Raw genomic sequence first — 25,730 nt, forward strand, 5'->3', positions numbered from 1 at the left:
GGTGGAAAGAACATAAAGCAATTATGGAAATCAGTGAGCGAGTCTTAAATGAGCTACTAAAACTAAATCGTGGTGAAGCGTTGTGGAAAGGACGTGCGTAATGCATGGGTTTGTTTGAGCAGGGGGTTGGTTACCAGTAGACTTAAACTCAGAGGTAAATGTTCCAGTGTTATAAGTAGATGTTCGGATTCTCTGCAAAATAACCACTATGTTTTGTAATTGATTATTGTGTAATTTAGCATCACTTGAGTCTCTGTTCTATTGTATCTCAAATATCAAGTAAATCTTTAAAATCAAAGTGTTACATGGCCATGGATTAGGGAGGGGTTGCGCGTAATTCAAGGCCAGTGGTTTAAAGTGATGGGAAACAGACTTTGTTATTGTAAGGAAGAATCATTAACTCTGTAAGGATCACTAATGAGTGGACATTTGCAGAATTTATGAGAACAGTAAAGAATGTGTAAAGTGAACAGCGAATGTAACTCAGGGTGTAAGATAAAGTCATCAGAGCTGGCCGGCGCCGCGGCTCACTAGGCTAATCCTCTGCCTTGCGGCGCCGGCACCCTGGGTTCTAGTACCGGTCGGGGCGCCGGATTCTGTCCCGGTTGCCCCTCTTCCAGGCCAGCTCTCTGCTATGGCCAGGGAGTGCAGTGGAGGATGGCCCAAGTGCTTGGGCCCTGCACCCACATGGGAGACCAGGAGAAGCACCTGGCTCCTGCCATCGGATCAACGCGGTGCACCGGCCGCAGCATGCCGGCCGTGGCGGCCATTGGAGGGTGAACCAACGGCAAAAGGAAGACCTTTCTCTCTGTCTCTCTCTCTCACTGTCCACTCTGCCTGTCAAAAATAAATAAATAAATAAATAAAGTCATCAGAGCCATGCCATCAGCCTTGCTGTCAGCCCTGGACCTGCTGGAGCTGGCCTGCGGCAGAAGTGGAGCAGCCGGGACACAACTGCTGCCCATGTGGGATGCCAGTGTTGCAGGGGACAGCTTTACCCACTATGTCACAAAGCAGCCCCTGAATCAGGATCCCAGAACTCCATCTGGGTTTGCCACGTTGGGTGGCAGGAGCCCAAGCACTCCGGCCATCTTTTGTTGCTTGCCCGGGTATGCATCAGCAGGGGGCTGGATTGGAAGCAGAGCCGCTGGGACTCGAACTGGTGCTCCAGTATGGGATGCTGGCGTTACAGGTGGCGGCTTAGCCTGCTGTGCCACCAGCCCCAGTGTGCCTGTTTGTTGAGGTGACTGATGCCTAACTCACCCCCCCTTTTTATTTAAGATTTTATTTATTTATTTGACAGGTAGAGTTATAGACAGTGAGAGGGAGAAACAGAGAAAGGTCTTCCCTCCGTTGGTTCACTCCCCAAGTGGCCGCTACAGCTGGAGCTGCGGCAGTCTGAAGCCAGCAGCCAGGTGCCTCTTTCTGGTCTCCCGTGTGTGTACAGGGGCCCAAGGACCTGGGCCATCCTCCACCGCTTTCCCAGGCCACAGCAGAGAGCTGGACCAGAAGAGGAGCAGCCGGGACTTGAACTGGTGCCCATATGGGATGCCGGTGCCTCAGGCGGAGGATTAACCTACTGCACCACAGCACCAGCCCCATGACTCACCCTTTCTCCAGGCTGCTTGGCACCTGCCCCTTCAGAGCCTGGAGCTGCCCCCTCCCCTCCCATTGTGAACAGTCCTTAAAACTTCCAGTCATTCTTCCATTCGGGCATCCCAGAGAGACATGAATTAGGAATAACTGATGGGTACTGAAGACAGCCCAGGGGAAGTGTAGGGACACAGGATTCCAGGCAGAGTTGTCCCTCGAGGCCAAATGCAAGGGTGTGAATGAGCCTGCTTCCTTTGGGGAATGCAGAGTGTGGTCAGATCAGCTGGGCTAGAGTGTAAGCGTGCCTGCTCGTGGAGGTAGCGTGCACGACTATGTGTGTGCCTGCTCGTGGAGGTAGCGTGCATGACTATGTGTGTGCCTGCTCGTGGAGGTAGTGTGCACGACTATGTGTGTGCCTGCTCATAGAGGTAGCGTACACGACTATGTGTGTGCCTGCTCGTGGAGGTAGCATGCACGACTGTGTGTGTGCCTGCTCGTGGAGGTAGCGTGCACGACTATGTGTGTGCCTGCTCGTGGAGGTAGCGTGCACGACTGTGTGTGTGCCTGCTCTTGGAGGTAGCGTGCACGACTATGTGCGTGCCTGCTCGTGGAGGTAGTGTGCACGACTATGTGTGTGCCTGCTCATAGAGGTAGCGTGCACGACTATGTGCGTGCCTGCTCGTGGAGGTAGCGTGCACGACTATGTGTGTGCCTGCTCGTGGAGGTAGCGTGCACGACTATGTGTGTGCCTGCTCGTGGAGGTAGCGTGCACGACTATGTGTGTGCCTGCTCGTGGAGGTAGCGTAAATGACTATGTGCGTGCCTGCTCGTGGAGGTAGCGTGCACGACTGTGTGTGTGTGCCTGCTTGTGGAGGTAGCGTGCACGACTATGTGCGTGCCTGCTCGTGGAGGTAGCGTGCACGACTATGTGTGTGCCTGCTCGTGGAGGTAGCGTGCACGACTGTGTGCGTGCCTGCTCGTGGTCGGCCATCTGAGACATGGTGTGGAGCCCAGGCTATGACGATGTCAGCCTGGTCTCTCCATGTCCTTGAGCATCTGAGGCCGACTGTCAGTGAAGGTTTCCATTATGTCCCAGGCACACAGCTGTCGCTCCCCCTCTTCGTGGAGGAACGACACAGGACCCTGCGCTGTTCTTTCGTCTGCTCGGCCCTCCCCGGGTTTGCTGCTGGTTCTTCCCGGGTTGGCTGCTATCCCTTCCACCTCCGTGGAAGGGCAGTTCCCCCTGGCCACATTCCCCACTTCCGCAGGGGAGCGGCACACCGCCGGCCGGCTTTCTCGGGGGCTGCACGGGTTCCCTTAGATGTTCCCCATAGATGTTCCTCGTGCATGCCGTCTCTCTCCTCCTTTATAGTCCTCCTCCGCCAATCCCAACTCGGCTGCCCACACGCCGAGTACGCTGCTCTCCAATCAGGAGCAAGTCCTACAGTTTATTAGCTGAACTGGAGGCAGCTGTGCGGAAGCTGTTTACTTCTCTCCCAGCGCCATATTGTGGGAGAGCAGATGCATAGAATAAGTCTTAATTTCAGTAACTTAGTCCAGTCCGGATTGCTCCCCACAGATCCCCCTTTCTTTTTATTTTTGGCGTTGATACGCGCCTGTCTTCGGTGTCCCGCAGCACACACTCTGCTCTACTTGCTAGAGTTGCCACAGGCTCTTACAAGTCCTATCAATCAGGAAAACCGAATCCGGGTCCTCTCTTCGCCATTGTGAGGAGGTTTTTAGGCGCTGATGCGTGCCTGTGTTCGGTGCCCTGCAGCGCATGCTCTGCTCTGCTAGAACTGCCTGCAGGTGTTTACAAAACCTATCAGGCAAACCGAATCCAAGCCTTCTCATTGCCGTATTGTGGGGGAGACTTATTAGTGTTGGTTTGTGCCTATCTTCGGTGACCTGCAGCTCATACTCTGGTCGAGCTGCTTGCTGGCGCTTACCGCCTTAATCAGGCAGACCGAATCCAAGCCTCCTAATTGTTGTATTGTGGGGAAGCTTTACTGATGTTAATTCGTGCCTGTCTTCGGTGACCTGCAGCGCATAAGCTGCTAGCCGCCCAGGTGCTCATCGCCTCACTAATCGGGCAGACCGAATCCAAACTTTCTCGTTGCCATGTTGAGGGGAGGCCTTTTTATTTCTCTATTTCTCTATCTCCGGGCATTCCTATTTCTCCCATTTTACTTCTGTCTGCCAACATTCCCATTTCTCTCACTCCACTTCCAAACTTCTGTTTCTCTTATCCCCGCAGCTTCCCGCTGCCCGCCCCGAGGCTACTTCTCGGCGGCTTCCCAGCTGAGCTGCTTCAGCCCGCGCCTCTTTCATCTGCGCAGCTTCCCGGCTTTGCGCGGCTTGGCTTCGCGCGCTCCGCGGTCTCCACGCCCTTCGCGTCTGCACCACGGCCTACGCCAGCCCCGTTCCCTATCTATTCACGCCCCGTGCTCTCTCTGCACGCGGCGGCTTCCGCGAGTAACACAGCGTAGCTTGCGTCTCCGCCATTAGCATTCAATCTAAGTTCCCCGGGCTAGCCTGGCGAATTCAACCCAGCGTACGTCTCCGCCCCACGGTTTGGCTTCCCGTCCTTTGCTCCCCGGGCTAATCAGACGGATCCCAACCAGGCTCACGTTTCAGCTTCTGGTTTCAACTTTTCGCCCCCTATTCCCGGGCTAACTTGAGAATCCCAAAGTGGCTTTCGTGTCCGCCTTGGCCTGCCCCCCACGGCTTCAATTTCCCTAACATTTTTCTCTACCCGGTATGTTTCCCTAAGTTTTTCTTCCAACAATATTCCTCCCTCATTTCTCCTGGCCTCTCCCCACAGTCCGTATCCGAGTCTGTTTGTTCTAGCTTTCACTTTCGCTTTCAACCTTAGAGATTCCTCCCAGCTTCCCCCCGTAGTCCGTATCCGAGTCTATGCCTAGGCTTTCAATAGCTTCTTCCGGCTCCTTTTTCGTCCGGCTTTTCCCTAGGCTGTTTCGAGTCTATGCCTAGGCTTTCAATAGCTTCTTCCGGCTCCTTTTTCGTCCGGCTTTTCCCTAGGCTGTTTGCTAGTTTCTCTCTCCGATATTTTCCCTAGTTCTTCCCGTTTCTTCCCGTTTCTTCCCTCCTAAGTTTGCTATCCGTCCTAGGTTTCCTATCCGAGTCACGGCACCATTATGTCGCTCCCCCTCTTCGTGGAGGAACGACACAGGACCCTGCGCTGTTCTTTCGTCTGCTCGGCCCTCCCCGGGTTTGCTGCTGGTTCTTCCCGGGTTGGCTGCTATCCCTTCCACCTCCGTGGAAGGGCAGTTCCCCCTGGCCACATTCCCCACTTCCGCAGGGGAGCGGCACACCGCCGGCCGGCTTTCTCGGGGGCTGCACGGGTTCCCTTAGATGTTCCCCATAGATGTTCCTCGTGCATGCCGTCTCTCTCCTCCTTTATAGTCCTCCTCCGCCAATCCCAACTCGGCTGCCCACACGCCGAGTACGCTGCTCTCCAATCAGGAGCAAGTCCTACAGTTTATTAGCTGAACTGGAGGCAGCTGTGCGGAAGCTGTTTACTTCTCTCCCAGCGCCATATTGTGGGAGAGCAGATGCATAGAATAAGTCTTAATTTCAGTAACTTAGTCCAGTCCGGATTGCTCCCCACACACAGCCAGAATACACTCCCCTGCCTGCCTTGCAATGTGTGTGTGACCAGGAGGAAGTGACTAGGAGGGCTCCGCATCACTCCCAGGCCAAGCCCATCAAAGCCTCTGACCCCATGGACCTGCTCAGTGCTAAAGCCCAAGACCACCTAGGAGCTACCAGCAGAAGGCAGGGCCTTGGGCAGCCTAAGGCCTTAAATAAAGGCCCCCACCTCAGCCAACTGGATTTAAAATACACTCACAGAGTATATATATATGGTGTATACATAGTTGCAGTATATATATGTGTGTATATATACACATAGTATATACAGAGTGAGCATATATGTATATACACACACTGTATATAGTCACAGCATATATAGATGTGTACACACAGTATAGAGTATATATGTATGTACACACACAGTATATATATAGTCAGAGTACAGAGTGAGCATATATGTATGTATACACACACACTGTATATAGTCACAGCATATATAGATGTGTCTATACACACAGTACAGAGTATATATGTATGTACACAAACACACACACAGTATATATATAGTCAGAGTACAGAGTGAGTGGGGGACAGAGATCTTCCATCTGCTGGTTCACTCCCCAGATGGCCACAGTGGCCAGCGCTGGTCCAAGCTGAAACCAGGAGCCTGGAACTCCATCTGAGTCTCCTTTGTGGATGGCAGACTCAAGCACGTGGGCCATCTTCTGCTGCCTCTGCAGGTGCATTAGCAGGGAGCTGGATCGGAAGTGGAGCAGTGTGCTCACGTGGGATGCCAGTGTTGCAGGTAGCCGTCTAACCCACAATACCAGCCTCAGCTAACTGAATCTGACTTGAGCAAAAATTAAACCACTATTCTATTGTTATTAAGCCATTGAGATTTTAGGGTTTATCTGTTACACCTACTAGCCATCACTAATGCAGATTTTCAAACTCACGGGATGTAAAGGAACTTACTTGGGTTTGGGGAGTTCTAAGGTTTATATTCTAGTTATTACTACAGTTTCTCCTCTCACTTTAGGAAGAGATCAGATAAAAGAACTTTAATGAATTTCAGCTTAAAATCAGCTTTTTGTTGTTGTTGTTCTGGTTAAATATTTATTTATTTGAAAGAGTTAGAGAGACAGAGATCTTCTATCTGCTGGTTCACTCCCCAGATGGCCGCAGTGGCTGTGGCTGTGGCTGGGCCAGGCCAAAGCCAGGAGCCAGGAGGTCTCCCGTGTCGTTAGCAGGTGCCCAAGCACTTGAGCCATCTTCCACTGCTTTCCCCAGGACATTAGCAGTGAGCTAGATCAGAAGTGGAGCAGCCAGGACACAAACCTTCACCGTATAGGTGGCAGCTTTACTGGCTGTGCCACAATGCCAAAAAGCCAGCTAACTCTTCACTGCTGTCCCTGTACTGGGTGAGGTGATGTCCCCAGAAGCCTACCAAAACCCAGACCTTTTCCCAGGGCAGGGTACACAAGCACTCTGAGAACTCTGTGAAAACACTTTTGGAAATTGAAGAAAACTGTGACAAGGAATTGTAATATTTTCATATGGAATGCAACATTTTGATATGGAACTGTAATGTTTTGGTGTGGAATTATAATATTTTGATGTTGAACTTTACCTTTTAAAGAATTATTTTGAGTTACAGAAAGAAGTAGAGCCAGAGAGAGAAAGAGGTCTTCCATTCCGCTGGTTCACTCCCCAAATGACTGAAATAGCCAGAGCTGAGTTGATCCAAAGCCAGGAGCTTCATCTGGGTCTCCCATGTGGGTGCAGGGGCCCAAGGACTTGGGCCATCTTCTACTGCTTTCCCAGGCCATAGCAGAGAGCTGGACAGGAAGAGGAGGAGCCAAGACGCGAGCTGGTGCCCATAGGGGATGGCGGCACTGCAGGCAGCAGCTTTACCCGCTACGCCACAGCGCCAGCCCCGACACACACATTTCAGAGTAGCCACACGTCCCTCAGCCCTTCCCTTACCACCTGTCTGGCCCGAGCTGGGATGGAGGGGGCCTTGTAGTCCCCAAACAAAACACAGGGACCTAATGACTGAGAGAATTACACAGCCGTATTTTTATTAGTGTCTACCAAGAAAACAATCAGAATTCCCTCCTGCTCCAACACCATCTCTCCACTGGGACCCTCAGGGAGCAGCTGCTGCCAGAGCCGTCCTTGGAGCTGGGCGCCTGTGCATGGCCACCTCTCGTGTGGGCGCCACCACGCGCCCCTTCCTCACAGCGTGGGGGTGAAAGGGCACCGCCGTTTCCTCTGCCCTCAGCGGTCAGCCTTGGGGACTTGGAAGAGGCCGGCGATGTCCAGAAGGGCTTGGCGGATGTGGTTCCCGAAGCGCTGGGCGTTCTGTAGAAGCAGCGAGCTCAGATGTGCCTTCAGGTGAGCCCCAGCCCTCTGTCCCCGCAAGCAGACAGGCAGTGTGCGCCCGGGCCGCTGCCGGTGGGAGGACGACAGACTTACGGTCTCCGAGCTTGAGAACTTGCTGGAGACGTGGAAGAAGATCGTGTTCTCGCCTGCGATCATGTAGGAGACTCCATAGCCATCATCTGCTACCTGAGGGCGACGGGGGTGGGCGTGGGGGTGACAAGAGCTGAGTCAAGCCTTGGAGAGCGGAAAGCCAAGCTGATGTCACACTTGCTCCTCCCCCAGGACTTGCGGGAAAGGCCCCGAGCTCCAGACACTGCACTTTTCCTGAGGTCAGCACCACTCCCAGGAAACAGTGTGAAAACCAAAGAATGTGGCCCATGCACTTCTGGGCCCTACTCCAGGATCTAGGACCTCCTGTCTCCCTCACACTCTAGGTCGCTCCCCCCACCCCCAAACTAGCTCACCTACAGTGGAACAAGCTGGATCCCTGAGCAAAGGCGCTGCCCCAGACCTGGAAACAGGCCCGAGCATGGCCACGCCCCACAGGGAGGAGTTTGGGAGGGTGTGTCCCAGGTCCCAGGTCCCGCCTGTCTGCCTGCGCTGATGGCGTCCATTCTGCTTCCATGCAGACCTGGCCTGTGCTGGCCTCTGAGGTGCTCCTGCCCTGGTGTGACCTGGTCAGTGCCCTGTACTCTCCACTGAGGCCCCTGCCATGCCGCCCCCCCACCCCCCTTTCGGGGCACTCACAGGGCCAAAGCCACCTCCAGCGCCCAGGTGATTGGGGTACTGGTCTGGGTCGAACATGCGGATCTGGGATTGAGGGATCTGGCTGGTGGAGAGGCGCCAGGGTTCGGAGAGCACCTGCAGCGGGGCAGCCGTGGCCGGTTAGATGCTGCCCATCGGCACACACCTGTCCAGCAGCAGCACCCGAGGCCTATTCAAGCCTGCAGTGTCCTGCTGAGGACGCAGGTGTGAACGTGAGGGCAGGCCCCAGGTCCTCCACAGCCTGTTCCCACCGCAGCCTTGGGGAAGAACCCTCTCTTGCCATAGGAGGCTTGCGTGACCTGCTGGTCCCTCTCTCGGCTCTGTGCCCCCCGCCCTCGTCAGCCTCTCTCCTTTCCGCCCCGGCGCTTGTCTGCACCTCACACGTCACACACGAGACCAAGTCCACACTGCGCTCAGTCCCAGCACCGCAGGCTCAGGCGGGGTGCGGGGCAGGAGAGCCGGCTCCAGCCCCCAGGCAACTTCCCAGGAGCTAGCTACAAGACACAGTCCGAGCCCCGGCACAGGGAGGCACCCCGATGCACCCGTCTCACGGACCTCAGCCAGGAACGGGGAGCTGACCCCCAGGTACTTAGAAACCAGGTAGAGGCAGAAGAGGTGCCTGTCGATCCCAGCCCCCGTCATGGCCAGGCGGTACATGTTCTGGTGCTTTTGCGCAGCTTTCCGGAAGAGATCCTGGAGGTCGGCTTTCTGGAGGCAGGAGAGGAGGGCAAGAGTGGCCTCGGCCCTGAGGCTGACGAGGGGCACCTCGCCCCGACGGGAGAAAGGGGGCTCACCATGTGCGACCCCTCCATCATGGCCTGCACAAAGGCTGTGGACTCGCTGGTACAGGAACGCACGGTCTCAGTCCGTCCCTCCCGGAACATCCTGGTCATCGAGGCCTCGTAGGTCAGGCAGAACTTGCCCTTGTCCTGGGGTACACAGAGGGGTGAATCTGGTAGGCGCCCTCACGCCACCCTGCCCGCTCGCCGCCTGGGGGAGCTCTTACGCGGAAGTGAGCCAGCTGCAGGGCTATCTGCACGAAGGCGTCCGGGCTGGTCCGACACTTCTTGATGAGGCCCTTCCCGAAGGGCAGGAACTGGAAGCAGCACAGCTCCACATCGTCCGCCAGAGCCCTGGCCACCTGGTACGAGCGCTCGATGACTGCCTGACACTGCCAAGACACGGTGGGTCAGAGCCCTCCAGGTGCAACCCTGGGTCACGGCCAGGAGGCAGGGGGTCGTGCTGACGGATGAGGGCCAAAGGGGCCCACGTCTTCAGGAGGAGGGACAGGATGGACAACTCAGGGGTACCGGCCACCGGAGGCCAGGCTGAGCTTGGTGGGAGGAGGGTGGCACCAACAGCTGCCCCACAGATGTGAACTTCACATCTCACACCTTTCTCTAACCACAGATGGCTCACGGTTCTGCTCTCCTGTGGCCAGCCTGGAGCTACACAGGATCCTGTCCCTTCCTGCTGAGGGCTGGGCCGGGTGGTGGGAGGGGCGGGGGAGGCAGAGTGACTCAGATGATTGTCACTCTCCCACCCACCCCGCACCTGCTCGGGAATGTCCCACTGCAGCCGCTGAGGAGGCGCCAGCGTGGAGTTCGGTTTGCCTAGGCAGTGCCCAGTCTCTGTATAGCCCAGGTGGAAGGTGTCAGTGCCCACGACAAACTGCAGGGAGAAGTCAAGCTGAGAACCTGGGCTCCCCCCACCAAGCCTGCCCTGCAGGTGCCCCTCCCAGCCCTGGTACCTCCCAGAGGTGCCCGATGATGGGGGCGTCAGCCCACGCGTGTTCCGTGTTGAGACCCAGCTGGCCATTCTTGAAGGAAATGAGAGTGAAAGACTTGTCGAACCACCTGTGGGAGGAGTGGGCCCAGGGATGACTCAGTCCTGCAGCTTCCCACAGCAGCCTAACCGCGACACTAAACTCGCTATTTCTAGCCCCGGACCCTCACCCTGACCTGAAGCCTATCCCTAGCACGAGCCCGACCCTAACCTGTGCCTCATCCTGACCAGAACCTCAAGCAGACCCCTGGCCCGTGGGCTGTGGCACGCACCTGTTGTAGCAGTTGCCATGCAGCAAGGCCTTGCCGTAGAGGCTGAGGCTGGCCTCGTCCTCGGGGTTGTAGCAGTGGGCCTCCTCATCCAGGGCCACGAAGAAGGCAGCGCGCTCAATGGCGTCCAGAGAGGCCTTGTTCTTGCCCGAGCTGAAATAGGCCTGGCGTGCCTGCGCCCACTCCACCCTGCAGACCAGAGGGCAGGTGAACAGCGGGGCCCCGTGGGCCCTGGGTGAGGGCACCTCCCGAGACCTGGCTGGGCCTGAAAGCAGGGTCTGGTGGGGGCAGCGGATCACGCCCTCTGCGTGCTCGTACCTGGTTGCCAGCCCCTTGAGATGGGATCCACCCGCTGTGCCAGTGCTGGTACCCCCAGTGCTGCTCCCTTGGCTGTGCCTTTGGTCCCTTGGCCTGGGGTCGCAGGAAGGGCCAAGCACCTCCCTGATGGCCCCCGCCCCCGTACCTTCCACCCGCGGTGAGGGCTGCCAGCTTCTCCTCCCCAGGCTGGGGCGGGGAGGGGTCATCCAGGATCCTCTGGAACTGCATCTCCAGTTCCCGGGGCTTGAGCAGGCGCGAGCCCTCATACAGCCACACCTTGTAGAAGCGGCCCTTGTGGTAGACAGCCACGTGCCTGCTGTCCGCGAGGTGCTGCAGCACATCTGAGACAGAGACCAGGTGCAGGCTGAGGCTCGGCCACAGGGAGCCCTTCACTGGACAGCTGATCCTGCCCAGCCCAGCCGCTGCCCGGGCCCTCCTTCCCTTGGGGGCGGGGCCACACAGCTGAGACAGGCCCCACGCTGGGGCTTCCACCACCACTGCTGCGACACCCACAACAGTCCCGGGAGGCAGCTCAAGAAGAGGCCATCGCCGGCGCCGCGGCTCACTTGGCTAATCCTCCACCTGCGGCACCAGCAGCCCGGGTTCTAGTCCCGGTTGGGGTGCTGGATTCTGTCCTGGTTGCCCCTCTTCCAGTCCAGCTCTCTGCTGTGGCCTGGGAGTGCAGTGGAGGATGGCCCAGGTCCTTGGGCCCTGCACCCGCCTGGGAGACCAGGAGGAAGCACCTGGCTCCAGGATTCGGATCGGCACAGCGCGCCAGCCGTAGCAGCCATTTGGGGGGGTGAACCAACGGAAAAGGAAGACCTGTCTCTCTGTCTCTCTCTCTAACTCTGTCAAAAAAAAAAAAAAAAAAAAAAAAAAATGGCCGGCGCCATGGCTCAATAGGCTAATCCTCCACCTTGCGGCGCCGGCACACCGGGTTCTAGTCCCGGTTGGGGCGCCGGATTCTGTCCCGGTTGCCCCTCTTCCAGGCCAGCTCTCTGCTATGGCCAGGGAGTGCAGTGGAGGATGGCCCAGGTGCTTGGGCCCTGCACCCCATGGGAGACCAGGAAAAGCACCTGGATCCTGGCTCCTGCCATCGGATCAGCGCGGTGCGCCGGCTGCAGCGGCGGCCATTGGAGGGTGAACCAACGGCAAAGGAAGACCTTTCTCTCTGTCTCTCTCTCTCACTGTCCACTCTGCCTGTCAAAAAAAAAAAAAAAAAAAAAAAAAAAAAAAAAGAAAGAAAGAAAGGAGAGGCCATCGTGGCCCCTGGAAAAGGGTCAGCATCGCGGTGCAGTGGGTTAGGTTGCTGCCCACGGTGCTGGCATCTCACGAGTGCTGGGCTTCCTGGGAAGGCAGAGGATGATGGCACTGGTGCTTGGGCCCCGTCCCCCATGTGGGAGACGTGGATGGAGTTCCGGGCTCCTGGCTTTGGTCTGGCCCAGCCCTGGCCGTTGCAGTCATTTGGGGAGTAAACCAGATGGAAGATATTTCTGTTTCTCCCTATTCTAAATGAATAAAAAAAAATCTTAAAAAAAAAATGCGCTAGGAAAGTATGCAACTGCCGAGGATGCAGCGTCAGAACCGGGGAGGGCCTGAGCGCACGCCCGCAGCAGCACCTGCGCCGCCACTCTTGGCTCAGATGATGGCCTGCCTGGCACGGTGAGCCTGCAGTGAGAGGCTCTGTCCTGGCCCCCAGGGTCCCAGCGCCAGCGTCACGTCTCCAAGCAGCGGCTGTCTAGTGTCTGTCACACACTGGCTGCTTCTCACAATTCTACAACCCTGAGACACAGGACACTTGGTGCTGAGCAGTGGGTGTGGGCCACGGCTGGAGGGAGGGCCTGTGGGGGCCTGGGGCGGGTGTGGGCCACGGCTGGAGGGAGCCTGGCGGTGTCCTGGAGCAGGTGTGGGCTACGGCTGGAGGGAGGGCCTGGCTGTGGCCTGGAGCGGGTGTGGGCTACGGCAGGAGGGAGGGCCTGGCTGTAGCCTGGAGCGGGTGTGGGCCATGGCTGGAGGGAGGGCCTGTGGTGGCCTGGGGCAGGTGTGGGCCATGGCTGGAGGGAACCTGGCGGTGGCCTGGAGCGGGTGTGGGCCATGGCTGGAGGGAGGGCCTGGCCGTGGCCTGGGGCGGGTGTGGGCCAGGGCTGGAGGGAGCCTGGCCGTGGCCTGGGGCAGGTGTGGGCTATGGCTGGAGGGAGCCTGGCAGTGGTCTGGGGTGGGTGTGGGCCATGGCTGGGAGGGTCTGGCCGTGTCCTGGAGCAGGTGTGGGCCACGGCTGGAGGGAGCCTGGCTGTAGCCTGGGGCGGGTGTGGGCCACGGCTGGGAGGGCCTGGAGTGGGTGTGGGCCATGGCTGGGAGGGCCTGTGGTGGCCTGGGGCAGGTGTGGGCCACGGCTCGGGGGAGGGCCTGTGGTGGCCTGGGGCGGGTGTGGGCTATGGCTGGAGGGAGCCTGGCTGTGGCCTGGGGCGGGTGTGGGCTATGGCTGGAGGGAGCCTGGCTGTGGCCTGGGGCGGGTGTGGGCTATGGTTGGAGGAAGCCTGGCTGTGGCCTGGGGCGGGTGTGGGCTATGGCTGGAGGGAGCCTGGCGGGCCTGGGGCAGCTGTGGGCTATGGCTGGAGGGAGCCTGGCTGTGGCCTGGGGCGGGTGTGGGCTATGGCTGGAGGAAGCCTGGCTGTGGCCTGGGGCGGGTGTGGGCTATGGCTGGAGGGAGCCTGGCGGGCCTGGGGCAGGTGTGGGCTATGGCTGGAGGGAGCCTGGCGGGCCTGGGGCGGGTGTGGGCCATGGCTGGAGGGAGCCTGGCTGTGGCCTGGGGTGGGTGTGGGCTATGGCTGGAGGGAGCCTGGCTGTGGCCTGGGGCGGGTGTGGGCCACGGCTGGAGAGAGCCTGGCTGTGGCCTGGGGCGGGTGTGGGCTATGGCTGGAGGGAGCCTGGCTGTGGCCTGGGGCGGGTGTGGGCTATGGCTGGGAGGGCCTGGCGGGCCTGGGGCAGGTGTGGGCTATGGCTGGAGGGAGCCTGGCGGGCCTGGGGCGGGGGTGGGCCACGGCTGGGAGGGCCTGTGGTGTTCTGGGGTGGGTGTGGGCCACGGCTGGAGGGAGCCTGACTGTGGCCTGGGGCAGGTGTGGGCCATGGCTGGGAGGGCCTGTGGTGGCCTGGGGCGGGTGTGGGCCATGGCTGGGAGGGCCTGTGGTGTTCTGGGGTGGGTGTGGGCCACGGCTGGAGGGAGCCTGACTGTGGCCTGGGGCAGGTGAGGGCCATGGCTGGGAGGGCCTGGCGGTGGCCTGGGGCAGGTGTGGGCTATGACTGGGAGGGCCTGGCTGTGTCCTGGGGTGGGTGTGGGCCACGGCTGGGAGGGCCTGGCTGTGGTGGCAGGAGTAGGTGTGGGCCATGGCTGGAGGGAACCTGGCGGTGGCTGGAGCGGGTGTGGGCCATGGCTGGAGGGCCTGGCTGGGGTGGCTGGTACCTGTCTCCTTGCCCGGGATGCGCGTGGTGTTGAACATCCTCTCCATCTGGTAGCAGCACATGGGCACGATGCCCAGAGCCATCACCTGGGAGACGGCCAGCGTGCTTCACACAGGCTCCTCTCCCCACCCCACCCCACCCCTGCGTGCTTCACACAGGCTCCTCTCCCCACCCCACCCCACCCCTGCGTGCTTCACACAGGCTCCTCTCCCCACCCCACCCCACCCCTGCGTGCTTCACACAGGCTCCTCTCCCCACCCCACCCCACCCCTGCGTGCTTCACACAGGCTCCTCTCCCACCCCACCCCTGCGTGCTTCAGACAGGCTCCTCTCCCCACCCCACCCCTGCGTGCTTCAGACACAGGCTCCTCTCCCCACCCCACCCCACCCCTGCGTGCTTCACACAGGCTCCTCTCCCCACCCCACCCCACCCCTGCGTGCTTCACACAGGCTCCTCTCCCACCCCACCCCTGCGTGCTTCAGACAGGCTCCTCTCCCCACCCCACCCCTGCGTGCTTCAGACACAGGCTCCTCTCCCCACCCCACCCCACCCCTGCGTGCTTCACACAGGCTCCTCTCCCCACCCCACCCCACCCCTGCGTGCTTCACACAGGCTCCTCTCCCCACCCCACCCCTGCGTGCTTCACACAGGCTCCTCTCCCCACCCCACCCCACCCCTGCGTGCTTCAGACAGGCTCCTCTCCCCACCCCACTCCTGCGTGCTTCAGACAGGCTCCTCTCCCCACCCCACCCCTGCGTGCTTCAGACAGGCTCCTCTCCCTACCCCACCCCACCCCTGCGTGCTTCACACAGGCTCCTCTCCCCACCCCACCCCACCCCTGCGTGCTTCACACAGGCTCCTCTCCCCACCCCACCCCTGCGTGCTTCAGACACAGGCTCCTCTCCCCACCCCACCCCTGCGTGCTTCAGACACAGGCTCCTCTCCCCACCCCACCCCTGCGTGCTTCAGACACAGGCTCCTCTCCCCACCCCACCCTCACCCCTGCTGCGACTCACAGGCTTGATCTCCTCACGGTCCAGCTTACGGCGGTACATGATCATGGCGTGGACGGCGTTCCCCACGCGGGCCGCCTGCACATCCGTGTTCTTGACCAGCACGAGGTCCTGTGGAGCAGCAGGGCCGCGGGGGTCACTTCCTAGGCCCCATCTCCTGCACATGCTGCCTGGCCGGACCTCCAGACTCGCCACTCGCCACAGCTCGTCTGCTGCAGCTTCAACGTGAGCTGCTTTACGAAGCTGATTGTACTTGTTCATGCCTTATTCTGCTTTGAGGAAGCGGTTCCACCACCAAAAACCAGCTGAAAATCTCGTATGGACAAGCTGTGGGAGGTTTCTGGAAGGACAGCTTGTGGGGAGGTGGGAAGCCAGCAGGCTGCTCGAGTCTGGCGTGCCTTGGACAGTGGACACTCCAGGATGGGAACGGGGGAGGAGACCCTGGTGGCTGTGCACAGGCATGCTGGAGAGTCAGGACAGGGGCTGGCCACACGGCCCTCGACCTGGGTAATGGCGTCAGCTGGGAGGCCGGGGGTGAACTAGGGGAGAAGCGATTGAGCCTGAGCCTGGTGGGGCAGGGAACTGAGCCAGGCAGCAACAGACCGCTCGGGACAGCTCTGGGCTCTCCCTTCTCCCTGCCCTCTGCGCCCCACTCACACGTGGAAACTTTCACCCGGGCGCTTGGGTGTCCTCCAGGACCTCTGGCCTGGAGCTGGGGACACGCTGGGCACACTCCAGCTCTTACCATGACATAGTAGTTGCTGTTCACCATGATGGGGCTCCTCCCTCGAAGGTAGACGTACTCTTCCCACCAGTCACTCACCTGTGGGTGGGGGGTGGGAGGCTTGAGCTGGGGAGGGGCAAACACGGTGGGAGAGGATGCGCCCCAGGGACAGCACTCACGTAGTTGGTTGCCCACCAGGACTTGAACACCAGGTATTTCTGCAGCCTGGGGGCCGTCTTGTCCTGGAATTCTTTGGCCAGTGTCTCCATGCGGTAATACTCCTCGTCACCCAGCAAGGGCCTCACGGACTCCAGGTACTGCCAGTGAAGTTACCATTACCGTGGGGGGTCCGACAGCCTTACCCCTCTTCCCAACTCTGCCCTCAGCCCTGCCCTAACCCAGCCCTGCTATTCAGACCCGCCATCTGCAGGGAACAGGCCTTTACAGTCGCACAAGCCCTCTGCATTCAGCCTCCCCCGCCTGCCAGGATGCCCAACCCCGGCCCTCACTCGCTGGATCGTGGCTGGCACACTGGGCACGGGAAGTTTGGGCAGAGACGTCTGGAAGCTGTAGAGCATGGGCCGCCGGCTGGACAGAAGGCGGACACAGATCTAGGGGTAGAAAAGCAGTGTTGGGGTGGCAGCCAGCAGAAGAATGGAAACACCGGCAAACACCCGAGGCCCTCAGAACCGTCCTGCGGGACCCCCCAGACAAACCCACATGCCAAGCACCGGAGCCCTGTCTGCCCCTCCCCTCCAGCGCGGAACCACAAACGAGACCCTCTAGGTCCTCAGATGCCCGAGCCCTTCCGTGGCCTCTGCTCACAGCCCAGATCTTGGTGAAGCGGCTGGTCTTGCCGTGCATCTCAAACATCCACCCGTGGTAGGAGAGAAGCAGCTTCAGGGTTTGGCGGAAGAGAAAGATGCCCGTCACCCAAACCCCCGTGGAGAAGATGGCCATGCTGAGGAGCGCCCTGGTCTGCGGAGTCTGGTAGGGGCCGCACCTGTTGGAGGAGGGGTGAGAGCTACAGGGACCCAGGAGAGGCCAGCCCAGGCAGACCCAGTTGGCTGACAGCTCAGCTGTCTTGTAGGGGTCAGCCTGACAAGGCGACGTGGGGCTGAGGTGCTGGCGGCCCCTGAGGGCTGCCCCTCTGACCACCAATGGCTGCCGTCTGCACCTGCCCACCTCGGGAACCCCACTCTGCTTCTCACCGCTCAGGGAGGTACTTCTGGATGCAACAGACCAGCCCCATGGAGATGTCCACCTTGCAGTAGGAGGAACCCATCGTCGCCATGACGACCACCAGCCAGCTGGTCGGGCTGCCGGGGTACACACCCCTAAGGATGCCATTCTGGGGGGCGGGAAGGTAAGGCGGGTGAAGTCCAGGTCTCCGGGGGTCTGCTCGCTGTGCCCACCCCCCTGCTCCCCCAGACTCTCACCCACCGCCTCCCCCACACCTTGGGCACCCCTCTGGGTCTGCACTGCTGGAGCCTGGGTGTAATGAGGGGCCCTGTCGGAGGCGCAACAGCTGACCCTTGGCCTCCGTCTCCTCCCAGAGCTTTGTTCTGCACCTGCCAGGAGAACCAAGCCCTCGGCGCCCACCTTGATGCGAATCAAGCGCTTCTTCCACGAGTTGATCCCGGACAGGTAGACGTGTTTCAGGGCCTCCCGACTGAGCCGGAAGTCAACCCCGTCCGGGGTCACAGTGAACTGGAAGGCTACTGCCTGGTGTGCTTCCGCCATCCCGGGGGTTGGCCGGCACCTGCGGGGGTGGGGGCGCAGGAGGGGGCGCGGGAGCGCTCAGGCCAGCCCCGCCCAGGGCTCCCCACAGCGTCGAGGCCCCGCCCCGGCCCCGCGCCCACCTGGTGTGCGCCCCTGGTCCCAGGCCCCCAAAGCCGTAGCGTCTTGGCCACTCCCCATGCCGCGCGCCCGGGCCTGCCCCTCAGACCCCGCCAACCGCCGCGAAACCCTCGCGCTGGGGCCGGGCCTCGCCGCGACTGGGTTTGGAAGGGGGTCGGGGCTTGAAAGCTGCGGGAGCCGCAAGGCGTGGAGGCTGGCGGAAACGGGGACAGGAACCCCCCCACCCCGCCCCAGGAAGCGGAGTCTGCCGGCAAGAGGGTGGGTTCGGACCGCACGGGACCCCGCGCGCGCCTGGGGGCTGAGCCAGGAGGGCCGCCCCGCGCTGGCCCTACTCACAGCTCAGGTTTGCTGCAGTCTGTATGGGGCCAGCCACCCTGGCCCGCGTCCCCACGCCCTTCAGGCCCGGCCGCCCCTGCCCCGCCCTCACCGGGAACCTGACACCCACTCCCAAATTGGGGAGAAACAGATGTGGGGCAGGAACCAGAACCCCCTCCTCTCTGCGGCGGCGGGAGCTGCTGCAAGCTGAAGGTTGCCCAAAGGTCTGGGAGGCTGGGGGGCAGGGGCGGGGCGTGGGTCTCACGTGAGAATCGTGGCATTAGAGCTAAAAATAGCCGAATGTAGGGGAAAGGTCACCAGTGTGTCAGCTGTGCGCCTGGGCCCCTAACCTCTTGCACCCTCACCCCAAGGCCTCTCTGTACCCCACCCCCCAGTGTTCCCCCAAGTCCTCCTCCTGTTTACTCCTAAGGTGGAGCCGGGGAAAGGCGGGGACCCCAAGCGGGCAGGGGTCACTGGTCTTCGTGTCTCACTTGCTGTAGTGCTCTGCGGCTGTGAGAGCCAGGACAGGGTGTGAGGGAAGCAGCTCATTTATTGTCTTAGGGTACACAGCCCAGGGCTCCTGCCCACCACGGGGACCTCAGCCTCACTTGGGGCACAGCCCCACCCCCAGGGCCTCCAGGGTCCCGCCCTGGAGGCTCCAGTGGACTCTGAGGATGGAGGGTGGAGTGTGGGCGGTCAGGACGAGGAGTGGAAGCTGGTCAGCTGGCCCTTCTGCTGGAAGTAGAACTGGAACCGAGACTGGGCGTAGTCCTGGGGAAGGAAGCCACCCGCACAGCGGTGAGAAGGCTGGGGACCAGCACCCCACGCCGGCCGTCTGACCTCGGTCACCCGGAGGATGTGTGCCTCCATGCCCCAGTCCCCCTAACACGCCCACCCCCTGGCTTCCTTACCAAGTAACCAAATTCTATGGTGGACATGGATGCCTGGAGGATGGACCACAGGCCCCAGAAGAAATGGGAAGCCAGCGCATACCTGAGGGCGGGCGGGAAAAGGAGGGGCACTCAGGGGCACGTGGGCTCCCCTCCCCAGGCGGGCCAATCCTTAAGGTGCTAACTTCCACCCCACCGTCCCCCTGTACCGGCCCCCGTATCCCCTCCACTCTGCCTTGCTGCCCCACTGTCCCCTGCCCTGCCCCCGTATCCCCTCCACTCTGCCCTGCTGCCCCGCTGTCCCCCTGCCCTGGCCCCTGTATCCAGTCTACCCTGCCCTGCTGCCCTGCTGTCCCCATATCCTCTCTCTCTTGCTCTGCTGCCCCGTGTCCCCCTGCCCTGCCCCCGTATTCCCCTCCACTGTGCCTTGCTGCCCCACTGTCCCCTGCCCTGCCCCCGTATCCCCTCCACTCTGCTTTGCTGCCCCACTGTCCCCTGCCCTAGCCCCTGTATCCAATCTACCTTGCCCTGCTGCCCCGCTGTCCCCTGCCCTAGCCCCTGTATCCAATCTACCCTGCCCTGCTGCCCCGCTGTCCCCTTATCCCGTCTGTCTTGCTCTGCTGCCCCGTTGTCCCTCTTCCCTGGCCCCTGTATCTTCTCCACCCTGCCCTGCTGCCCCACTGTCCCCTGCCCTGGTCCCCGTATCCCCTCCACTCTGCCCTGCTGCCCCGTGTCCCCCTGCCCTGGCCCCCATATCCCTTCCACCCTGCCCTGCTGCCCCGTGTCCCCCTGCCCTGGCCCCTGTATTCCCTCCACTCTGCCTTACTGCCCCGTTGTCCCTCTGCCCTGGTCCCCGTATCCCCTCCACCCTGCCCTGCTGCCCCGCTGTCCCCCTGCCCTGGCCCCCGTATCCCCTCCACCCTGCCCTGGCCCCCGTATCCCCTCCACCCTGCCCTGCTGCCCCGTGTCCCCCTGCCCTGGCCCCCGTATCCCCTCCACCCTGCCCTGCTGCCCCGTGCTGCCCCGTGTCCCCCTGCCCTGGCCCCCGTATCCCCTCCACTCTGCCCTGCTGCCCCGTGTCCCCCTGCCCTGGCCCCCGTATCCCCTCCACTCTGCCCTGCTGCCCCGTGTCCCCCTGCCCTGGCCCCCGTATCCCCTCCACCCTGCCCTGCTGCCCCGCTGTCCCCCTGCCCTGGCCCCCGTATCCCCTCCACCCTGCCCTGGCCCCCGTATCCCCTCCACTCTGCCCTGCTGCCCCGTGTCCCCCTGCCCTGACCCCCGTATCCCCTCCACCCTGCCCTGCTGCCCCGTGCTGCCCCGTGTCCCCCTGCCCTGGCCCCCGTATCCCCTCCACTCTGCCCTGCTGCCCCGTGTCCCCCTGCCCTGGCCCCCCTATCCCTTCCACCCTGCCCTGCTGCCCCGCTGTCCCCCTGCCCTGGCCCCCCTATCCCCTCCACCCTGCCCTGCTGCCCCGTGTCCCCCTGCCCTGGCCCCCGTATCCCCTCCACCCTGCCCTGCTGCCCCGTGCTGCCCCGTGTCCCCCTGCCCTGGCCCCCGTATCCCCTCCACTCTGCCCTGCTGCCCCGTGTCCCCCGTATCCCCTCCACTCTGCCCTGCTGCCCCGCTGTCCCCCTGCCCTGGCCCCCGTATCCCCTCCACCCTGCCCTGGCCCCCGTATCCCCTCCACTCTGCCCTGCTGCCCCGCTGTCCCCCTGCCCTGGCCCCCATATCCCCTCCACTCTGCCCTGCTGCCCCGTGTCCCCCTGCCCTGGCCCCCGTATCCCCTCCACCCTGCCCTGCTGCCCCGTGCTGCCCCGTGTCCCCCTGCCCTGGCCCCCGTATCCCCTCCACTCTGCCCTGCTGCCCCGTGTCCCCCTGCCCTGGCCCCCTATCCCCTCCACCCTGCCCTGCTGCCCCGTGTCCCCCTGCCCTGGCCCCCGTATCCCCTCCACCTGCCCTGCTGCTCCTTCCTCACCGATTAGCCTCTATCAGCAAGTCTTCTTCCAGCTGTCTCTGCTCATCTTGGGAGAGGGTCTCCCCTTTCTTTGCTTCTGCCAGGTAGTGGCGAATAAAGTGGAGCTAGATGAACGGACAGAGTCAGCGCTGGCGAGGCTGCTGGCGCGAGTTCATTCCAGACCTCACCCCCTCGCCTAGAACGGGCTTTGCTTTCCAGCCTCTGGCCCACGTACCTGCTGTTCCCGAGTGGGATAGTCTGTGGGCTGTGCTTTGTAGAAAGGCCATTCCTCGTGAGTATAATCATAAACCCACTCACAAAAATGGTTCCCAATGTCAAAGCCCCTGCGAGAACAAGGTGGACACTCAGTTCCCGAATGCCCTGGGCAGCTGGGAGGCAGAGCTGGAGGCCTGGTCTGTTTTCCATGGCCCAGGGGAAGAGATCCGGGGAGGCCACCCCACCCTCACCTGTAGTTGTAACTGCTGTACTCAAAGTCCACCAGCATGAGGCCGTCAGCGTTCTGTGGCTCTGAGAGCAGCAAGATGTTCCCTAGGGGAGTGGGAGGGGTCTGGTCACCCCAGGCCCTCTGGCCCCTCCACTTGGGGCTGGGAGACTCGTGCCTTCCCCTACCTTCCTGGATGTCATTGTGGCAGAAGACCACCGGGGATGGAGTCGAGTCCAGCAACTTCCTGCAGGGGCACAGGGCACGCAGCCTGAGCAAGGGCGCCCGAGGGAGGCCCAGGGCCACCCGCCTCGGCCAGGCCCTGACCCCGGCCCTCTGAGTCCTGGGTGCCGTCTCCTGCTCTCACCTGAGGTTGCCCATCTCTTCCTTCAGACTGTAGGTGGTCAGCAGGTCCATCAGGGGGAGGCCAGTGTCGGGCAGGTCCTGGATCTGCTTCAGGTACCTGAAGCCCGGAGCATGCGGTACTCACTCTGCTGTCTCCCCAGCTCCCTCGGTCTACACCAGACTCTCGCCCTGCGACTTCTCTTACAGATCCTTGGGGGTCTGTTGTGTGAGCCCGTGCTAGGCACTGGACGTTGTCATGGCCAGGGTCAGCTCAGGAACCCCAAGGAGGCCCGACTCACCGCTCCATGGTCCCAAACAGCCAGTGGGGCTCCTTGGCGAAGGGCATCTCCATGCCATGGAACTGGGCCATCTTGGTGGCGATGGCTGCCGACAGCACTGGCTCTCGAAGCTCTTGGGTTTTCAGTGGCCGGCTCTGCACCCAGGAACCTATCAGGGTGGTGAGGGGGCTGGGGCAGGGGGGGAAGGGGGAGTGGAAGGGGGGTGGTCAGGGTCTTGGGGACAATTCCCTACCTGGGCTGTGAAGGCAGGCACTGGGGGGAGGGGGGAGGAGGTGCTTTGGGGAAGAGGGCTCGTACTGGGATGTACTGTTCCAGCCGGCCCTCCGGAAAGACTCCGTAGAGCTGGGGTCCCAGCGACCGCTCTGCAAGGATGGCGAACATCACGCTTTCCAGGACCAAAGAGTCCACACCCTGAGGGAAGACGGGACAGAGCCCAGTCAGCCGGCACCAGAGGAGGGCCTGCTGTCTCCTCCCTCCACGGCCAGGACTCCCGGTCCTACTGCCTGTAGCTCCCACTCGCAGGTTTCATTTTAAAAGTTTATTTGAGAGAGAAGAGGAAAGAGAGCGAGCTTCCATCTGCTGGTCCACTCCCCAGATGGCCGCTGAGCCCTTCTGAAGCCAGGAGCCAGGAGCTTCATCCAGGCCTCCCAAGTGGTGCAGGGGCCCAGGCCATTGGCAGGGAGCTGGGCAGGAAGTGGAGCAGCCGGGTCTTGAACCGGCGGCGGCAGCTTTCCCTGCGGCTGCCCAGAGCACAGTTCAGCAGGGTAAACGTACTCGGCCCCCGGGGCCTCGGTGTCCTCCACGGGGCAAAGCGAACGCCTAAAGCCACGGTCGCCGCGGCCCCCACGCCCCCCTCACCTGCAGGATGGCCCCATACAGCCGCAGCAGCACCTCCCGGGGCTCGTCGCCAACGCTGGGCAAGTGGTCGGGGAGCGCGCACCGGAACAGCAGGTTACTGAGGCCGCCGCTGCAGACCCACAGCAGGCACTCAGGCGCCGGTGGCCGGCCCCGGCCCGGCCCCGGCCCCGACCCCTGCCCTGCCCCTGCCCGGCGAGGCTGACCCTTGACCTCCCACCTCACGGGGTGCACCCTGAGCTCCTCGGGCAGCACTCGGCGCCAGGCCCCGCCCAGGTACTCCCGGCACCATTGGTAGGCTCGGCGCTCGGCGTCACGAGACAGCGACGACGCACGCCGCCGGGCTGGGGCCGCGTCCAGGCGCTGAGGCTGCGGCGAGCCGTCCTTGGCCAGGCAGCCGCCGACGGCCCCGCCTCCGCTCACAGCCGGCTCCTCAGCCGCCATGGCGCGGGCTCCGCGGGGCCCGACGCCCGGCCCAGCTCAGCGCCCGTCGGGCCGGCTCTGCCGCTTCCGGCCGCTCCCGGCTCCGCCCCCGTGCAGGCCGAAAGCCAATGGCGTCCGTCTCCGGGTGCGGCGTGCCCCCGGCACGCCCTCTGCGCTGAAGACGCCTCTGTTTGGACGGTGGCCCGGGCCTAGGAAAATGACGTAGACCAATCACTGAGCCGTCGGGCGCGTCACGTGGTCGAGGCAGCGCGTCATCGACCCGCGTCCGAACCTAGGTTGGCAGGGGTGCCGTGGGCCTGGGCCGCGAGGGAGGAGGCGCTTCCGCAGGTCGGCGAGCGGCCCCGACGTGGCGGCTGCGTCTCCGGCCCGCGCGCTCCTCCCTTCCCCTGCCCCCGGGAGAGCCTGAGTGTGGTTGAACCTGGAGAAGAGGAACGTACGAGAGGCCCACGTCAGGGGTTCCGAGTGAGGCGTGTGGGCCACGGTGGGGACCGGGGACGCTTGGCGCGATGCTGATGAATCGGGGTATCCGAAACTCCTAGCCGCGGCGGAGGCGCCCTGCAGTGGAAGCGCGAGGCCGCCTTGCTGCAGACGACTTGCCTCCAGCCCCAGGAGCAGACGCCTGCCTGCCGGGTCTGCTCCAGGCACCCACGGCCCGTCTCGTGTCGAGGGCGTCCCACTTTGCGTGCATGCCCCCCGCATTTCCGCTTTTGCCCAGGCCAGGGCTGCATCCAGGCAGGCTTGAGCCTCAGGGCTCTGTGGCCGGGCGTGCTGCACCGGCGGTGCTCGCTGGGGAAAGGAGACGGGCTTTGATGTGGGTAACCGGGAAGAAACCAAGAGTTGACCGAAGGCTGATGTCAACAATGGACAACGACTGTGATGTCAACAGTGCTGCAGTGGAGAGTCGCGGTCCCTCACTCGGTGCAGATCTTGAGCTCGTTCTGAGACCTGGACTCCACGTCCGGGCGGGGGGGGGGGGGGGCGTGCCCTTTTTCAGGGAGGATCCTACACTGGCACCATGAGCGTATACACAAGTCCTTCTCTAGTTAGCCTGGTTTGGACAAGAGACTAGCCGGCCTCTCAAGGGCTGTTCGGTACAGAATTCGAGCTGACACCTGTGCCAGGGTGCCCGAAGCATGTGGGCCCTCTGGTCTCAGTGTCTGTCCAGCAGTAAGATGGGCTTGTCCTTTGACCCTGGGCCTCTGAAATAGAACTGTATGTGGAAAGAACAAAGTGGAAGCTCCTGAAACTGCCCCCTCCCCAGCCCCAAGCCTTCCAGGGCAGTGCATCAGAGACAGCCCTGTGACCCGGATGATGGCAGTTATTCTGCCTCAAAGACTTAATCGGAGGCCCAACTGCATCCCATAATTCACCTGAACGGCCCCTGGAGAACCCAGAAGGATTCCTGTAAACAACGGAGACCACTACAGACAGCCACAGTGTCCCCAGTTGTGGCAGCTGGAGCCAAGTAACGCACCCTGGGACTTGATCACGTAAGGTTGTGCTGAACATGGTTCCCATTCGGTAGGAAGGTTGCTTTTTTTTTTTTTTTTTTTTTTTTTGAGAGGTAGCGCTACAGAGCAAGGGAGAGACACAGAGGTCTTCCATCTGCTGGTTTGCTTCTCAAATGGCTGCAACAGCCAAAGGTGGGCTGATCCAAAGCCAGGAGCCAGGAGCTTCTGGATCTCCCACATGGGTGCAGAGGACCAAGCGCTTGGGCCATCCTCTACTGCCTTCCCAGGCCATAGCAGAGCGCTGGATCGGAAGAGGAGCAGCTGGGACACACTGGCGCCTGTATGGGATGCCGGCACAGCAGGCGGAGGCTGAGCCCACCACGCCACAGCGCCGGCCCTGGGAAGGTGGCTTTCTGCCATGTGTTGTTTCAGGGCTGTTTTCACTCTCCTGTCCTGTCATAGCGTAGTCCGTGGGGAGTTACGGTGTTGGTGGCATCATACTGGTTGGACAGGGTGAAGAAGGACGTGACCATGCTGTGGTCTTGAGACAACGCAGGCCAGAGAATGCGAGAGAAATGCCCAGAGATTCTGGGGCCTGACACATCTGTCAGCGTTTAGGGGTGCAGTGTTTTAGGGTGAGAGCATCATGCTAGATAAGAGACTGAGGCAGCCCTGTGCCAGAGGAAGCACAGTACTTGATGATCTGCATTTTGGGGTCCTTAGTACCACACTCGGGAGCAGCATTCTGTTGCATTTTTTGGATAGCTGGAAAAACTTCTTGGAAAGAGGGCTCAGGTGAAGACCTGGAGTGAGGGGTGGGCTCCCCTGCCACTCTGAGAACTGGGGGCTCGAGTTGGGCTTGTTTGTGGTCGGTAGGGGCCCTGTGTGCAGATTCCTAGGGTTCTGGACAAAGACCACGCTTCTGTAGGCACGAGCTACTCAGCAAGT

The 25,730-nt window shown here is 61.6% G+C and overlaps 2 protein-coding genes across 7 annotated transcripts; both read right to left on the reverse strand.

The window, feature by feature from the left end:
- Nucleotides 1-7,264: 7,264 nt before the first annotated feature.
- On the reverse strand, nucleotides 7,265-18,522 carry CPT1B (carnitine palmitoyltransferase 1B). Of its 6 annotated transcripts, none has more exons than XM_051839238.2 (19): nucleotides 18,124-18,522; nucleotides 17,530-17,689; nucleotides 17,139-17,278; nucleotides 16,753-16,930; nucleotides 16,437-16,538; nucleotides 16,107-16,244; nucleotides 15,949-16,026; nucleotides 15,207-15,314; nucleotides 14,191-14,275; nucleotides 10,876-11,071; nucleotides 10,416-10,601; nucleotides 10,109-10,214; nucleotides 9,913-10,029; nucleotides 9,365-9,529; nucleotides 9,153-9,287; nucleotides 8,914-9,066; nucleotides 8,341-8,454; nucleotides 7,687-7,779; nucleotides 7,265-7,572 (listed from the first exon to the last, which is right to left on the reverse strand). In XM_051839238.2, the coding sequence occupies exons 1-19, from the start codon at nucleotides 18,381-18,383 to the stop codon at nucleotides 7,489-7,491; spliced, it is 2,598 nt and encodes an 865-aa protein (XP_051695198.2). In that variant the 5' UTR covers nucleotides 18,384-18,522; the 3' UTR covers nucleotides 7,265-7,488. The 6 variants fall into 6 exon arrangements, with proteins under 6 accessions (XP_051695198.2, XP_051695202.2, XP_051695200.2 ...); XM_051839242.2 differs by having other exon boundaries at nucleotides 18,233-18,487; XM_051839240.2 differs by having other exon boundaries at nucleotides 18,215-18,487.
- Nucleotides 18,523-18,634: 112 nt separating this feature from the next.
- CHKB (choline kinase beta) lies at nucleotides 18,635-23,475 on the reverse strand. Its single transcript, XM_051839246.2, has 11 exons — nucleotides 23,108-23,475; nucleotides 22,891-22,999; nucleotides 22,330-22,443; nucleotides 22,033-22,166; nucleotides 21,756-21,851; nucleotides 21,577-21,635; nucleotides 21,414-21,495; nucleotides 21,182-21,290; nucleotides 20,968-21,071; nucleotides 19,014-19,095; nucleotides 18,635-18,873 (listed from the first exon to the last, which is right to left on the reverse strand). The coding sequence occupies exons 1-11, from the start codon at nucleotides 23,329-23,331 to the stop codon at nucleotides 18,799-18,801; spliced, it is 1,188 nt and encodes a 395-aa protein (XP_051695206.2). The 5' UTR covers nucleotides 23,332-23,475; the 3' UTR covers nucleotides 18,635-18,798.
- Between the last annotated feature and the right edge of the window lie 2,255 nt (nucleotides 23,476-25,730).

This window comes from Oryctolagus cuniculus, chromosome 11, assembly GCF_964237555.1.
Source record: "Oryctolagus cuniculus chromosome 11, mOryCun1.1, whole genome shotgun sequence".
Taxonomy (NCBI): domain Eukaryota; kingdom Metazoa; phylum Chordata; class Mammalia; order Lagomorpha; family Leporidae; genus Oryctolagus; species Oryctolagus cuniculus.

Bases quoted from the DNA above. Each gene is read 5' to 3' on its own strand.
- CPT1B (XM_051839238.2), bottom strand. From the start codon at position 18,383: ATGCCACGATTCTCACGTGAGACCCACGCCCCGCCCCTGCCCCCCAGC. The intron at 17,279-17,529 runs GTGGGCGCCGAG...CCCGCCCCCCAG, and splicing joins AGCGCTTGATTCGCATCAAG to AATGGCATCCTTAGGGGTGT. The intron at 16,539-16,752 runs GTGAGCAGAGGC...TTCTACCCCTAG, and splicing joins GCTTCACCAAGATCTGGGCT to ATCTGTGTCCGCCTTCTGTC.
- CHKB (XM_051839246.2), bottom strand. From the start codon at position 23,331: ATGGCGGCTGAGGAGCCGGCTGTGAGCGGAGGCGGGGCCGTCGGCGGC. The intron at 21,852-22,032 runs GTGAGTCGGGCC...TCCGGGCTTCAG, and splicing joins CTGTTTGGGACCATGGAGCG to GTACCTGAAGCAGATCCAGG. The intron at 21,636-21,755 runs GTGAGAGCAGGA...GTGCCCCTGCAG, and splicing joins GAAGAGATGGGCAACCTCAG to GAAGTTGCTGGACTCGACTC.